The sequence below is a fragment of the Mycena indigotica genome (genome assembly GCF_014461135.1).
Source record: "Mycena indigotica strain 171206Taipei chromosome Unknown Mind.scaff0003, whole genome shotgun sequence".
NCBI classification, from domain to species: Eukaryota; Fungi; Basidiomycota; class Agaricomycetes; order Agaricales; family Mycenaceae; genus Mycena; species Mycena indigotica.
Genome location: NW_023503002.1, coordinates 4092336 through 4105389, shown reverse-complemented (window position 1 = coordinate 4105389; position 13054 = coordinate 4092336). Strand labels below are relative to the sequence as shown.

Below are 13054 nucleotides of genomic sequence, written 5' to 3'. Positions count from 1 at the left end.
TTGATTTGTGTCATTCTTTTCCTCTCCGCCTGAACTACTGCCAGGTCAAGCGAGCCTGCTTCACCATGTCGTCTCTACTCCTGCAAGAAGTATTTCTTCTTGAGAGACTCCATCCACCCAGCGCCAGTGAGTCGTTGTTCCTCAGGGATATTCAAGGCTTTCTCAAAGTGTTTTAATTGCGCAATTAATATTGGGCCTGTCACAGATCGACGCTTGCGCTCCTGGTCAGCCACCCACATCCCGAGAGCAACATCAACCTCGGGACATGTAATGACCCATGCTTACTTTTGATTCAGCGCCATTTGGTCAGTTGCAACCTGCGCTTGGATAAAATCTTTGACCTTGAGCTTCTTTAATAGGGCGCCTTGTGTATAGATGAGCTTGCCACCGCTGGAGTCGGAACAGGTTGTAAAGAGTTTGACAACGGCAGTCTGGGAAGCAAGGGGATGGGCTTCGGCATAGTCAAAGACTTGGATCCAGTCTCCGAAGGTGAGATCCTGGCTCTTGTTATCCTTCTCAAATCTGGCAGTTGTCTTTGGCGCATCCTTGGCTTTCGGGCCCGGCTTTGCGCGGAGCTTGCCTGAAGGTTTAGGCTGAATGTTGTTACGGGTGGCGCACTGTTTAGTGGTTGGAATAATAGTCGTGGAGGTAACAATGGGGATGATACATACATATGCTGTTTTAAAATATATATAAGCACTCAGTCTAAGTGCTTTGACTGACAATGCATAGGATTTATGGTCGGAAGTGGGTAAAATTATGGAATGATATGCTCAATGACCAATTCCACATTCCAGATAACAATTTGTGCAATAATCAGTTATACCAAGGTGGGAATAATCAACCAGTGAGATTATCACTGAAGATGAGCACGTAGTGCCATCATTCACATTCTGGGCTCACATGTCCAATTTTAGGGCAATTTCATCTATATCAATGCTTTAAAATATACCTTTATAACCATATCTTGCCTGGTATGGAAGATCTTGGTATGAAATACCCTTTCGGTCATTCATCACACAGCGACCTATAACAATGGCCATCACTTCTTGCCAGAATATCTCCCACTCCTTTGCAGCCAGATTGTTTTGGCGCTGGGTGTAAGTCCCAAAGACAGTGTCCATAGCAGCGTCGGTCTGAGGGAAGTTGAAGGCCTCGTCTGTGAAGTACTGTTCGGCAACATCACAAAGCTTGCGAAGATGTTCCCCGCCACAGTCGTGTCGCCGTCCATTTGTTCCTCAGGCCTCGGTGTGTGTAAGTCGAAGAGAAAGATGACAGGTGGCAGTGCTGCTTCTTGTGACCCTGTGCGAGTCATTTGATGGCACCACTGCTGCAGCCTTGGCCGCACAAGCCCATGGACTTCTTGCCTTATCATGCAGTAAACTGAGAACTACTTTTGACCCGTTTCTGAACATTTTTCAAGTTTTTTTAAATTGATACCATTTCTGTATTGATCCGGTATCATACCGGCTGTATTGATACCCCCCGTCCATACATCCCCAGCACTACTTTGCCCTCACCAATGCTTTGTATTGGCGGAAAGCCCAAGTGCGCCAGCCCAGGTAGTCACAGAGGTCTGGGGGATCGTTCGAGGACGTAATGCCCTTGTTGATCAGGGGGTCAAGTCCATGGCGGTACTTGGTCACCTTAACCAACCTTCAAACCCAGCAAGGTCCATTAAGTCCTCGAAGTCATCAGTATATCCGTAGACGTCCCGCTGATGAGGGTGGATGATGGGTGGGGAGACCGGAGATGAGACCGACACTACACAACTAAAACCCAACAACAAAACAACAAATAGTCGTTCTGTCTGAGCGATAACCGTATAACACTGTTCCAAACATCCAACAACCACCAATAACCGTCTCCTAATACGAGTGCAGAACCCTGGGAACAGAGCCTGTACACGGGTGTGCAAGGTTGTAGGGTAGATCGAATGAAATCTTGTTAAAGATTCGTTTTGTGGTTGTCCTTAAGCGTACTATTGACGAAAGCCCGCAATAGGAAAGCGCCAATATGATGGCCAGAACCGTTTATACTCGTTCGGATCAGGAACTAACTGCCTTAAACTCTCGACCGCCAACCGAAACCAAGTGTACGCCAACCGAAACTCTCTTATACGGCAACCGGAACCCTCAACTCTTCGATCACAACGCCTTTTACTTGAATGAAAGAGCTAGCAGGATGATATTCACAAGCTAGATCCCCAGATGCACCTAGTAATGCGGGGCAATCCGTGAATCGCTCAAATACAGGACAGAGATATAAATACTAAAACAGAAAATGATAAGATCAGGTAAATCGCCACAACAGAATGATGGTCCATGTGCATAATTTTTAAGGTATCATTTCGCCATAAGGCCCAGAGTCGAAAATCCAGGTCTAGATGACCGGTAGTGCATGTTTGGTGTCAATGACCTTTGTAAATCCTCCTTTATCGCGACCGTCTATGCTTTTTTGTGAACGGTCCGCTAACCGTTGTTGTTATCGTCGTGTTGCTCCACTTCCTAGCTTTCCATCGATACCCATAACTTGAGGCTAACCGCCAGACACCGTTAGGCAACTCTTCTAACGAGATAATCACAATCTATTGTCAAGTTGTTCGGTTGGACGGTTACGGGTTAAGGTCGCCGCGATCTGCAGCCAAACCCTCGTTTCCACTGAGTCATGTTTCCCGTTTAACCACACCTCCACATGTCCTTGTCCTTGCGTAAGTTCCGAAACCGCATTCCAATACTGTCAGGGACTGATCCGTTCGAAGCCCGGTTGAACCTTCATCGGAGCGTTCTGAGTTCGAGTCCCAACGGCGTGCCAGACCAAATATGCCTTTTAGTTTACACTCCCTTTTGGTATATATAAAGGATTGGATGGATCCTCTATGTTGGTTGGGCTCTGCTGTTGTTTTTGGTTGTTGTAAGAGTCGTTCTGAACGGCCAGTTGCTATCAACAACAGTCGAGTCGAAACGCCTCCTCGCAGATATCTCCCTAACTGGCCATTCGGGACTCATGCCAGTTCTTAGACGTGCGCTATACCCATGAAATGTCGGAGCGTCCGAGGGGGCGCCGGTTGGATGTGTCTCGGATGCGCTCGGACGGTCTGAAGGAGGCCGAAGTGGGGTTCCCCTGACAATGTGTGGCCATTGACGGGTGCTGTAGAGCCATTGTGACGGGCACAGGCAGCATCCCTAGTGATGTTAGGGGAACCCCTACCTTGGCATCTGTCTATCACATCTCAGCATCTGACATCTGTCCATCAATTATGTACGTGATGCCCAAGTGACTATCGTATATAATTTATTAGGATCTGCAGGAAGATTCTCTTAGGACCTGGCATGTGACATGGTGTGGGCATATTATATGGAGCAATGATCATTCTTCTTAATAAATCAAGAGCACAGTATATTGTTAACTGCCTGGCAGGTGGACCCTTAGAGTTTCTTCTCTTTGGATCCTTCCCTGCCAGGACCTTGATCAGCTCATGTCATACCAACTCGCCAAATTCATTCAAAAACTGGCGAAGAAGTTCAATACTTGTGTAGGAGCTGTGAAGCGCAAGCGGAGAACGTCAAAATGAAGCACCTTGCTAGGCTATTACATGCAGAGTGTCAATGCAGGTCTGTCAACACTGGCATTCTAACTATATGATGCTGATATCTTTCAGAAAGAGCCGCTGAAGGCAAATCACCCATGTCGTACATCACTCTCCAGGCGTGGGTCAAGAAACACCAAGAGCTCCTCAACTTTGGTCCTGAAAAAACCAAAGAAATTGTCGCAGAATAGGCAACAATGACTCGCTTATGCACTTTTGTGTAAGCAATCTGGGTTTTAAGTGATTTTTTTTTTTTTTTTTTTGCATTATAGGCTTCACAGGGCTCATATCTAACCCAATATGCATTCCATTGGGGACAAAGGCACAAACACCCTCGGCGCAGCCGCGTGGCTGTGCAATAACAGCCATTTAGCATGGCCCGGTTACTGTACTATTTTAATCAATTAGTCCTGTCACAGTCACATTGACTTTTTTGGCCGAAAATTTTCTGCCTGCAGCCTGTCACAGGTCACAGTGAGTTTCTTTGGCCCTAAACCATCCCAAAATGGTAATTTTTAAAAATTTCTGCGCCTGCGGCGCGCAGAACTTCCATATAAGGCAGGAGGTCACACCAAATTCACCCCTTGGCTGAATTGCACATTTCTGCCACATGTGTCACAGGTCACAGGCCCGCAGAATTGTGGGGTCCAGGTTGAGGCCATACAAGGCTCTCCTTGGAAACACACACCCAGAACAGAACAGATGGATTGTTGGGCCTGCAAGTGCAGCAAGCAGGGTTTCTTGGTCATGTGCTTCCCACATGCGTGCTCCTCCCTTCTAGGGCACCTGTTTCCTGTCGTTATGTGCTGCCTGTTGTGGGCCCTTGGTGGCCCGACACCAGTGCCAGAGAGGACAGGCTGGGTTTTATCCTTGACACTAACAGGAGCAGCTACAGACAGACAGTGTATAGTCAGCTACCTAGCAGGTGGTAAGGCTTCTCACAAGTGTCACCAATAAATACCTGTACTCTACCTGCAGGTAATTTAGGCTTCAAAACTAATGCCTGCATTTGCAGCATCCGTGGGAAACAGGTACCTGTACTCACGGATACGGGTACCTGCACAGGTTATCCCTGGGTATTGCCTATAAAACATGAGAATACTGAGGTATATTGATGATATCAATAGCCTATCTAGCATATAGTATCAAGTAATATACTGATATAGACATCACAGAGCATGAGAAGACTGTAGTGACTGAAATATATATAAGATAATGAAGATTGGGATCTTCCAAAGATACCTATACTCTTGGCATCTGTGGGAAACGGATACCTATATCCGCGGATGTCAAACCTGCGGATGTTTTCCTGCAGGTACCTGTGGAAACATCTGCAGGTATTGACACTTGTGCAGAGCTCTAGTGCCAGGTGGACCCTTTGAGTTTCTTATCCTTGGATTCTCCCCTGCTAGGACCTTGATCTCAGGCCTCCAGGGTTTCCCCTGCAACCCCCCCTGACAAACTGAAGCTTTTCGGGCTGTGATGTATGCCAGTAACTAATGAACAGAATAAAATTGTCAACGTCGGGCTCGGGCCGTATCGGGGCGTCGGGGGGTCCGACTTCAAAGGGGTCTGGGAGCACGAGGGATGGGTATTCGCCCGGAGAATAGACGATATTAGCCTAGCGACTACATCTTGTAAGTACGGTTTTTATATGCTACGATATTAGGGATGGATCGGATGGGCGCCAGGTCCCAGGGCGGATCGGATGGGCGCTGCGTAGGGCCGCAGGGGTGAAGGGAAGGGGTTGGAAGAATGGGGGATTGTCGAAGAGGGTGGCGGTATGCGGGCCCGTTCGGCCCGTGCGGCCTTATGGCCCGGACGGCCCGACCCGAACCGTGACAAAAATAGTACAGCATTTTGATAAATTAAGTGCATAAAGCTAAATTGCACCTTGAAGCTATAAGTAAGCAAATAATCTTGGATGTCTAGTCCCTCAGAAGTAAATGATTATTTTTCGCAATAGCATCCTAACTGGATTTCAGATTTGCATGATAGATGATAGTTACTGCCCCTCAACATTCATCGCAAAACACAGACACACATTCATTTGAACTGTTAGATCTAAGTAAAGCAGGCAATATCAAGTTTTTTCCCGACCCTACTATATATCCATGATTTTAAACTTGCACCCCCTTGACCATAAACGGACATTTTCCCTGTATGAATGTTGTTAGTGGAACATGATCAGAGCTTGACATGCATATGTAGCGTGTAATCTAGTCATCCCCATTCACCTGTCGATGCTCTAATGGTCGTCATATAAAATTATTGTTTCCAAACATATTTTTCAAGATCACGAACTAGTCCCAAACACAATGCGGCCCATTCAGTCGCTCAGTCCGGAATTCCCACCGAGCTCGAGCTAGATCCCAGGACTTGTTAATATTATCTTCTAACGCCATCGCCATCAATGACTTTGGTTCGGACAAGACATAGCTCAGCCGGATCCCGCTATCCTTGATGGCCCGTAACTCCTCCGGCAGAGTCGCGCGGCCCAACTCGCCGATATCTGCTGTGCGGAGGGATGCGGCCAGTTTCGACGGGTGAATGACATCTCTGGTTCGACTCTGAAGGGCAGCGACAATCGCGGAATACTGCGTCTTCGTCGGTATGCCGATGTTGAGCCGGAGGGTTTCGAGACGCAGACAGATGTCATCGGACTCCGGGGGTGAGGATAACTCGAGGGCACGAATCAACGAGAGACACTCTGTGCCTGCATCGTCACTCTCGATGTCAAGATGGGCCAAAGAGGGCTGCATGCTGATGATGGATAACAGCCGGGGGAAGTCGTCTGCATCGGGTGTAACCCGGAGGCCGAGCAAATTGCAGCGAGAGCGGGAGATGAAGCCGAGAACGCCCTGGAACTCCGCGCAGATGGTGAGATATGCGAGATTTGGGGCAGCAAGGCGGGCCAGCAGTGCGTCGACTGGTATTTTGGACGAAATAAATAACTGGGTCAGGTGGCGCAACACGGTCACCGCAGCGTCGCTGGCTGCGACAGGCTCTGCGTCGGTTGATCGGACAATTGTACAAGAGCAACACTGAAGGTTGAGCGCAGAGACCAATATCTTTTGGAATGCGCCGAGGGAATCCTTGTATTGTAGATGTTTCACGATGCAGGCATAGTTTTTGCAAACTCGAGCCCGAAAGGAGTTTGTTCCACCAGAGTTTGCCGTTTCTGACTTTGCCGCGAAGGTCCAGAGTTTTTAACTTCCAACCAGTTGATAGCGGCAAAATGCGCAGGCAGCCCTGGAGGTCTTTGCTTTCGTTGTCGTCTCCCCAGTCTAGAGTGACAGACAACCATCGAGCCCCACTTAGGACCGCCCTGCCAATGAGTCTGTGGAGGTGCTTGGAGAGTTCGCTCTCCGACTCGGAACCGTCGCCAAAATCGATGAAAATATCGAGGCCAGCACGCCGAGAATGGGTAAGTTGCCGTTTCAATAGAGCCCTCTCGTACTGCTTCCCGTTTTGTCGGTCATGGTTTGGATAGAGTCATGCCGGATGCAGATTTCCGTCCACAGCTGTGCGTTTTCCAGTGCTGTGCGGCGCCAAAGTGAGGACACCCGTGTGAGCGCGAGGAGACTCCAAACAGAGAGGGCGACGGTTACACCCAGCTCGTCATCCGTATGTGTTGCCCCACGCGTCTCCGCCATCAGATGCGACATGACACAGGCGAGGACCGAAGACGGTAGCTGACGCACCGCAGAGACGTGTTGATCCTGTACACAGTCAGCTCTAGGCCGCTCACTGTTCGGGAGAAGAACGAGTCGTATTACCTGTACACAGTCAGCTCTAGGCCGCTGTAGCACAGTCAGTACACGATGAAATACAAGTCGCGTCGCACATACCTCACTGTTCGGGAGAAGAACGAGTGAGGCAGTGCAACGGATCACTAGCTATTTATGCGTCCGCTCCGTCGCCCTGATCCGCGGATCGACACACCCCCCGACGGAGGAAAGCAAACAACCACACAGAACACCCTTGGCTGTAACAAATAGCTATTTGCTATGGCTATTCCCATAGAATTTAATTGCTTTCGCTCTGGGCTCCCCAGGCCCCTGGCAATCCCACACAAAAATGCTCTTGCCTGCTTTGGCTCTGCTTGGGTCCTGCCGCCAAGTTGCAGCCGGCACGAGTGGTCTCATCACTAGCTCATCACTTGGATCAATCGCATCATATACGACGTGCTACAATCAATTTTACACGGGTGGGGTCCGGGGAGGCTAACAAGCATTTCTAAAAAGGTCCGTCAACATCCTAAACGGGACGTTGGCGTCTCAGCCTCATCCCACGTGCCTCCCTCGGTCCATCTCCCTGATGGTGCTCTCTGCCCTTCGCGCCGCCCTCAAAAGTCTGCGTTCATGGCTGAAGCCGCGTGGGTCCAGCTCTCCCTGGGTCGCGGAGCGCATTCAGCATGAGCTTCTCGTGCTCGTCGAGGTGGTCGTGGCGGTTGTGGTTGTGGAGGCCTCTTGGAGCTTCGTGCGCCAGCGTGTGACCCGCTGCGGCGCGGTCGCTGCTGGGTCTGGCGCGGCCACACTCTCCCTGTGCGTCACCAACATCGTTAACCTCCCGCTGCTCATCCGCTTCGCAGCCAACCTGCTCCACCGCCGTTCCTGCCAGCAAATCCCGAAGCAATGGTACGTCGATCAGTTCCCTCGCGTTCGCCGCAGATTTGTTCCAGCTCTCATAAAAAGCTTCTCCGACCCTTTTGTGCATAGCGCACTGGCGTAGCGCATAAGCACGCAGGCCGCTGGACAATGCCACGTCTTCCTCATCCCTTGCCCCTGCGCGCTCATCCCATTCCTTCTGTATTGTCGCCAAGCAGCGTAACACGCGCTTCATCTCCTCGCGTATCAACGCCACTTCTTCGCGCCATCTGTCTCGCCGCGCCCTTGCCTTGGTCCAGTCAACCCGCACGGCTGTGGGGTAGAATAATGAGCCTAGTATACTATAGCAGCAATGAATTTTACGCACAATCATGCAATTCTGTTCTGTCGGTGCCCCCTGCGATGCCCCAAATCCACGAGACCCGCGCTTCGATTGCAGTTTGAGTCGGCTCGTTTCGCGATGCCCGGGCAGACTCCGCCGCGCGTAGTTTCTTGACAGAGGAGATGTCATTCTCGACACCTGCGCGCCCGTTGATATCGGCGTCCTCGAGTTTCCGGAACTCAGAGGAGAAGCCTTGGCCTTTCAAGGCGACCAAGGCATCATAAGCCTTCCGATACTTCAACGCCGCTCTCGCAATACGCTCCCCAATGCGCTCCAACAACGTCGCAGACCGGGTTGCTCCTTTTTGCGCCACAGAATTCGAATTACGCCAATAGATGACGTGGGTCTTGGTGTATAAGCAGCCTCTCAGCGACATCAATGCATCCGCACATTGTCCCAACCGTAATTTCGTTTCTGCATCAGCGACCCCACGTCCACAATAGCGCCGGCGATCATCGGGTGACAATTCGGAAGGCAGATAGATTTTGAGATGTTCTGCTTTGGGAGGAGGTTCGTCTGGATTCCGTTTTTCATCGTCGCTCGCCCGGATATCTTCTACGCCAGGCATGTAAGTCAGTTGTAGGTCGTGGAATGTCTTGAATCGCTTGTGCAATGAAAATCGCTGTTCCTGGATTGCACTCGAGCGGTCCGCGGAGATGAGTGTCTTGGCCTTCAGTTCTGCCAAGATGCGACGTCTATCATTTGCTTAGCAACTCCAAGAAAACGACCAGGGAATTCCTCTCACTGGGATTCCTCGAGCTGAAGGCCAGCTTTGACAAAACCAGCGGCGGTCATCTTTCCCTCGGGAACCAATGGTGCTCGACCAGCGCGTGCATCCTCGACTTCTGCTGCTTTCAGTTGCTGCATCACCTCCCGTTCGGATGGTCCCGCTAGATCAGGAATATCAAACCGGCGTCACTGCTCAGCGCTGATTACCGACCTTCTTTCCCCCCAATGATTAAGAAAGGGTTCGGCTCTCGGTGGTCCTTCTCCCAGTCGATGACCATTCTCTCCCAGACCTTAACCTTCTCCTCTGATATGCTCTCAGTCATCTCTTCGAATTCTTCCTCCTGTGTGCGCCGCTCTGCCAGAGCGACGATTAGCTTTCGCATGAGGATTCTCCCTGTCAGATGGTGATAAGCATAGTTCTCATGTCAATCTCCGGCACTTACCTTGCCCGATGTTCTTCTCGAAATTGAGATGGTCAATCTTATCTTCCAAGGTGTCGTGGCGAGCTCCTTCCCCCATCTCCTTCGTCGCCCAAGCACTAGGATTCAGTAGCGACCAAGTTCGTTCAATGCCTTCTCCGTCTGTTTTCCCAACTCCATGCGGTAACTGAGAGTGTTCTTTGAGCGACAGTTTATCTCGTGGGCAGACGCATGCCAGACGGGTAAGGCAAACTGCATCTTGTACTTGGAGAGGTCCGTCGTGAGATCGCCGCGTTGTCGGATTCGTTCACCTCGGGCAGGTAAGAGAACCTGCCAATGGCAGGCAATGTCGTAGCTGATGGTCACGTTGATGACCTTCTCGCCTTGCAGCGTGGCCATGACAACGTAATCAATATTAGCGTATCTTTCAGCGGTTGGTCAATGGCAGACGTGAGACAAGCCAAGACACACCTTTCGCCTTTCTGCAGATCGCACATTCCCTGCTTCCGGACGAGCCCGTGTCGAGCGCACACTACACCGCCTACCCCCGACACCCTCAAGCCTGTCGTCACTTTGGTGTCTTGTTGGATGAGGGCCGCGAAGGCGGCGCAGCTGTGAACCTGGCAGCGCTTAATAATGCCAAGGCAAGTTAAGCGGTTTCCAATCGCCTACCTCCTTCTCAGCCACGTATTCACGCAGATGCCGCTTGTAGGCCTCGGACTGGACAAAATACCCCTTGCCTTTCGCTAAGGCAGGATCTTGACGCTCATTTGCTCGAATGCGGTTCTTCAGTCGGAAGTTCGCGTCGACTGCCAAGATGAGCTTGTAGAGGAAACTGATTTTTGCATTAGATTGGCACACACTATCTCCTCACACACTCACCGTTGCGAGCGATCGACTCGTTTCCAACCTTCCGGTAGGTTTCGCCCCGGTTGAGGACATGCCCAACAGGACACGGCCAACTCCCCCGTCGCGGTTTCCGCAAGGCCGCCTGGGTCATGTGCTCGCCCGGCCCGTTTCGCCCGAATCAGGTAAGTGTATTGACGATGCATGCGAAAAAACGCCTTGTAACGATCCTATCGCTCCCGTTAACGCACCGCCAGATCCGGAAAATACGGGCCTACCGGAGTCGCCTCAAGTCGGGTCGCATCCGTCAACCTTTCAATCGAGCCGACAAAATCATTGACATTGATGTTGCCGACGACTTGCAAGAGTCGAAAGAGTTCCAGAGCCTCTAGCGTGGCGCATGTCTCTGGGTCTGTCGTGGTGGCAGGATACCAACCGTGAGCGAGCAGCTGCCGTAGGACATTCCGTCTTTGACCCAGCTCACAATTGCAGGTGCGCACGCGAAGAGTGAACACTCCCCGCACGTCAATAACCACCATGCGCTTCGTCACACTGGGGTTTGGGCACGGAAGTCCGTGGTGCCCGACCTGGAAGATCAAACCAAGGCCAATCTGGCCATCGAAATTGGGCAGCACCGAATAAAGGTTTGTCCGGCACCAAAACCGGCCGTTCCATTCCTAAATCAAATCAGACAATTGCCATCACAGATAAGCAGACCCACCTCGACGACGTGCAATGGACGTGTCTGGTGGGCACGGACAGTGCAAGACTGGCATTGTAGGTAGTCCCCACAATGACGACATCGAAACATCCGGGATTCGGGGCTTGACTCTGAGCAATGCGCGCAACAAGGCTTGTGAACGAAGTCGGCTAGCCCATCGCGCCGGACTAGCTCATCGAGGAACGTTGACGCGTGCGGTAACCAGACAGACATGGGATCATCCTGCACTCCCGTGAGTTGCCGTTTACTTTGCTCAGGTAAAGCACCTACTGAACTAGCATAGTGACGTCGTTTGGCCTTCTCGCTCGTATTTTGAGACCCCACGTCTTCCATGTCGGGCTCGGTCTCATATGATGAGACTGTGAGTGCGAGCGCGCGGACGTCCTCATCGCCAACACCCATCGGAGTCCACCCAGAAAGGCGATCGTCAGGCTCTTGAAGCTCTTCCGCGTCCAAACGAGGGCGCTTTCTTTTGACCCTGTTGACAACATCGGTGAAGACTCGTGCTCCATCCGCTGAAATGTGAATTTGTTCATCCCCCAGGAACGTTGTCGTCGCATTCGGAAGATTGTCGTCCTGGATATCCCCGAGCAAGTCGTCCTTCCGCCGACGACCTCGACGAAGCATCTGTGCAGGTGAGTGCGGAGCGTTTTGGTCTTGCCGCCTGGCCTTATTATATACACATTAGCCTCGTGCTTAGACATCAATACTCCTCGTATTTTCCCCTTCGCCACTGAACGCATGTCATTCCTCGGTCAAATGATGATTCATAAACCTCTTATTGCGACGATGACAAAGAGTACTGACAAGAAATATCGTAACTCGAAGTAATCAAAGTAGGACGAGCAGGGCAAAGACAACCCCGAGAAGTCAGCTCGAATTGACCCCATCGCGAGGAACGGACCGAAACCGTGGTTTCGGGAGACGGGTTGGGACACTCGTCCGTCATTGTAGCGCTGATGTGGCCAACTTGGTACACGTATCCCAACTCCGAAATGGGGACCAGCTGTGTCCAACGGCGGTTGTTCCAAACCTTCGCTTGGTGTCAGCATCTATAAATTCCTGAAAATTCCACTCACATCGACAAACCCGTGGTCTGGGCGGCGCTCGTGCGCAATCAAGATGCATCCTTTGCAGGCGTACAACCCGTGCATGCACCTATTGCGCCACGAGCACCGATATAAGAGCCTCGCGTCCGCTAACGAAGTGAAACACCAGGCACATTCTTTGGGCGCGTTTCCCAGAGATCGCTGCTTTTCTTCGGCGCAAGGTCCAGTCCGCCGTAGGTTGGTCCACTGGTCTGCGCGAATTCTGAAACGGTGCAATACTTCGGGGTCGAATGGAGTGTCGTCTATAGCTTGAACAGGCTCCTCGATGAAGTCCTCGCCGCGCATCAGTCCACCACTGACCGGGACGGGTGGTGCTTCCGGTGCGTCCGCAACTGGCGCCTAGGGAATGTCAGCCACAAGCCCAACTCAAGACCAGAAGAAAAAAGCACGAACTGTAGCTCCGTCAGCCATGAAAAAGTCGGTAATTGGTCGTTGACGCATGAGTGGGGGTGGCGAGTCAAGATTCCAAGTCAAGTAACTTGGTAAGTGATGCCATCTGAATGGGACGACGTGCGCGATATATTATCACACGACGTGCGCGATATTGCGGAGGCAATTCTGATTCATCAGATTTGTACCTCGTGCTTGGTGCTGGCTAACCGAGATTTTTGGGGGTCTAAACAGCCCATCATATCCTCCGCGACACTCC

General features: G+C 51.2%; 1 protein-coding gene across 1 annotated transcript; it reads right to left on the bottom strand.

Annotated features, from left to right (window-relative positions):
* Positions 1–7951: 7951 nt before the first annotated feature.
* On the bottom strand, positions 7952–12846 carry MIND_00387800 (CxC2 domain-containing protein; the record flags this gene model as incomplete). Its single annotated transcript, XM_037360709.1, has 16 exons — positions 7952–8511; positions 8567–9276; positions 9327–9471; positions 9522–9704; positions 9754–9916; positions 9970–10153; positions 10201–10349; positions 10402–10564; positions 10612–10805; positions 10854–11252; positions 11297–11518; positions 11567–11923; positions 12201–12329; positions 12376–12454; positions 12500–12744; positions 12799–12846. 16 exons carry the CDS (start codon positions 12844–12846, stop codon positions 7952–7954), a joined length of 3930 nt encoding a protein of 1309 aa, XP_037223594.1.
* Positions 12847–13054: the final 208 nt, after the last annotated feature.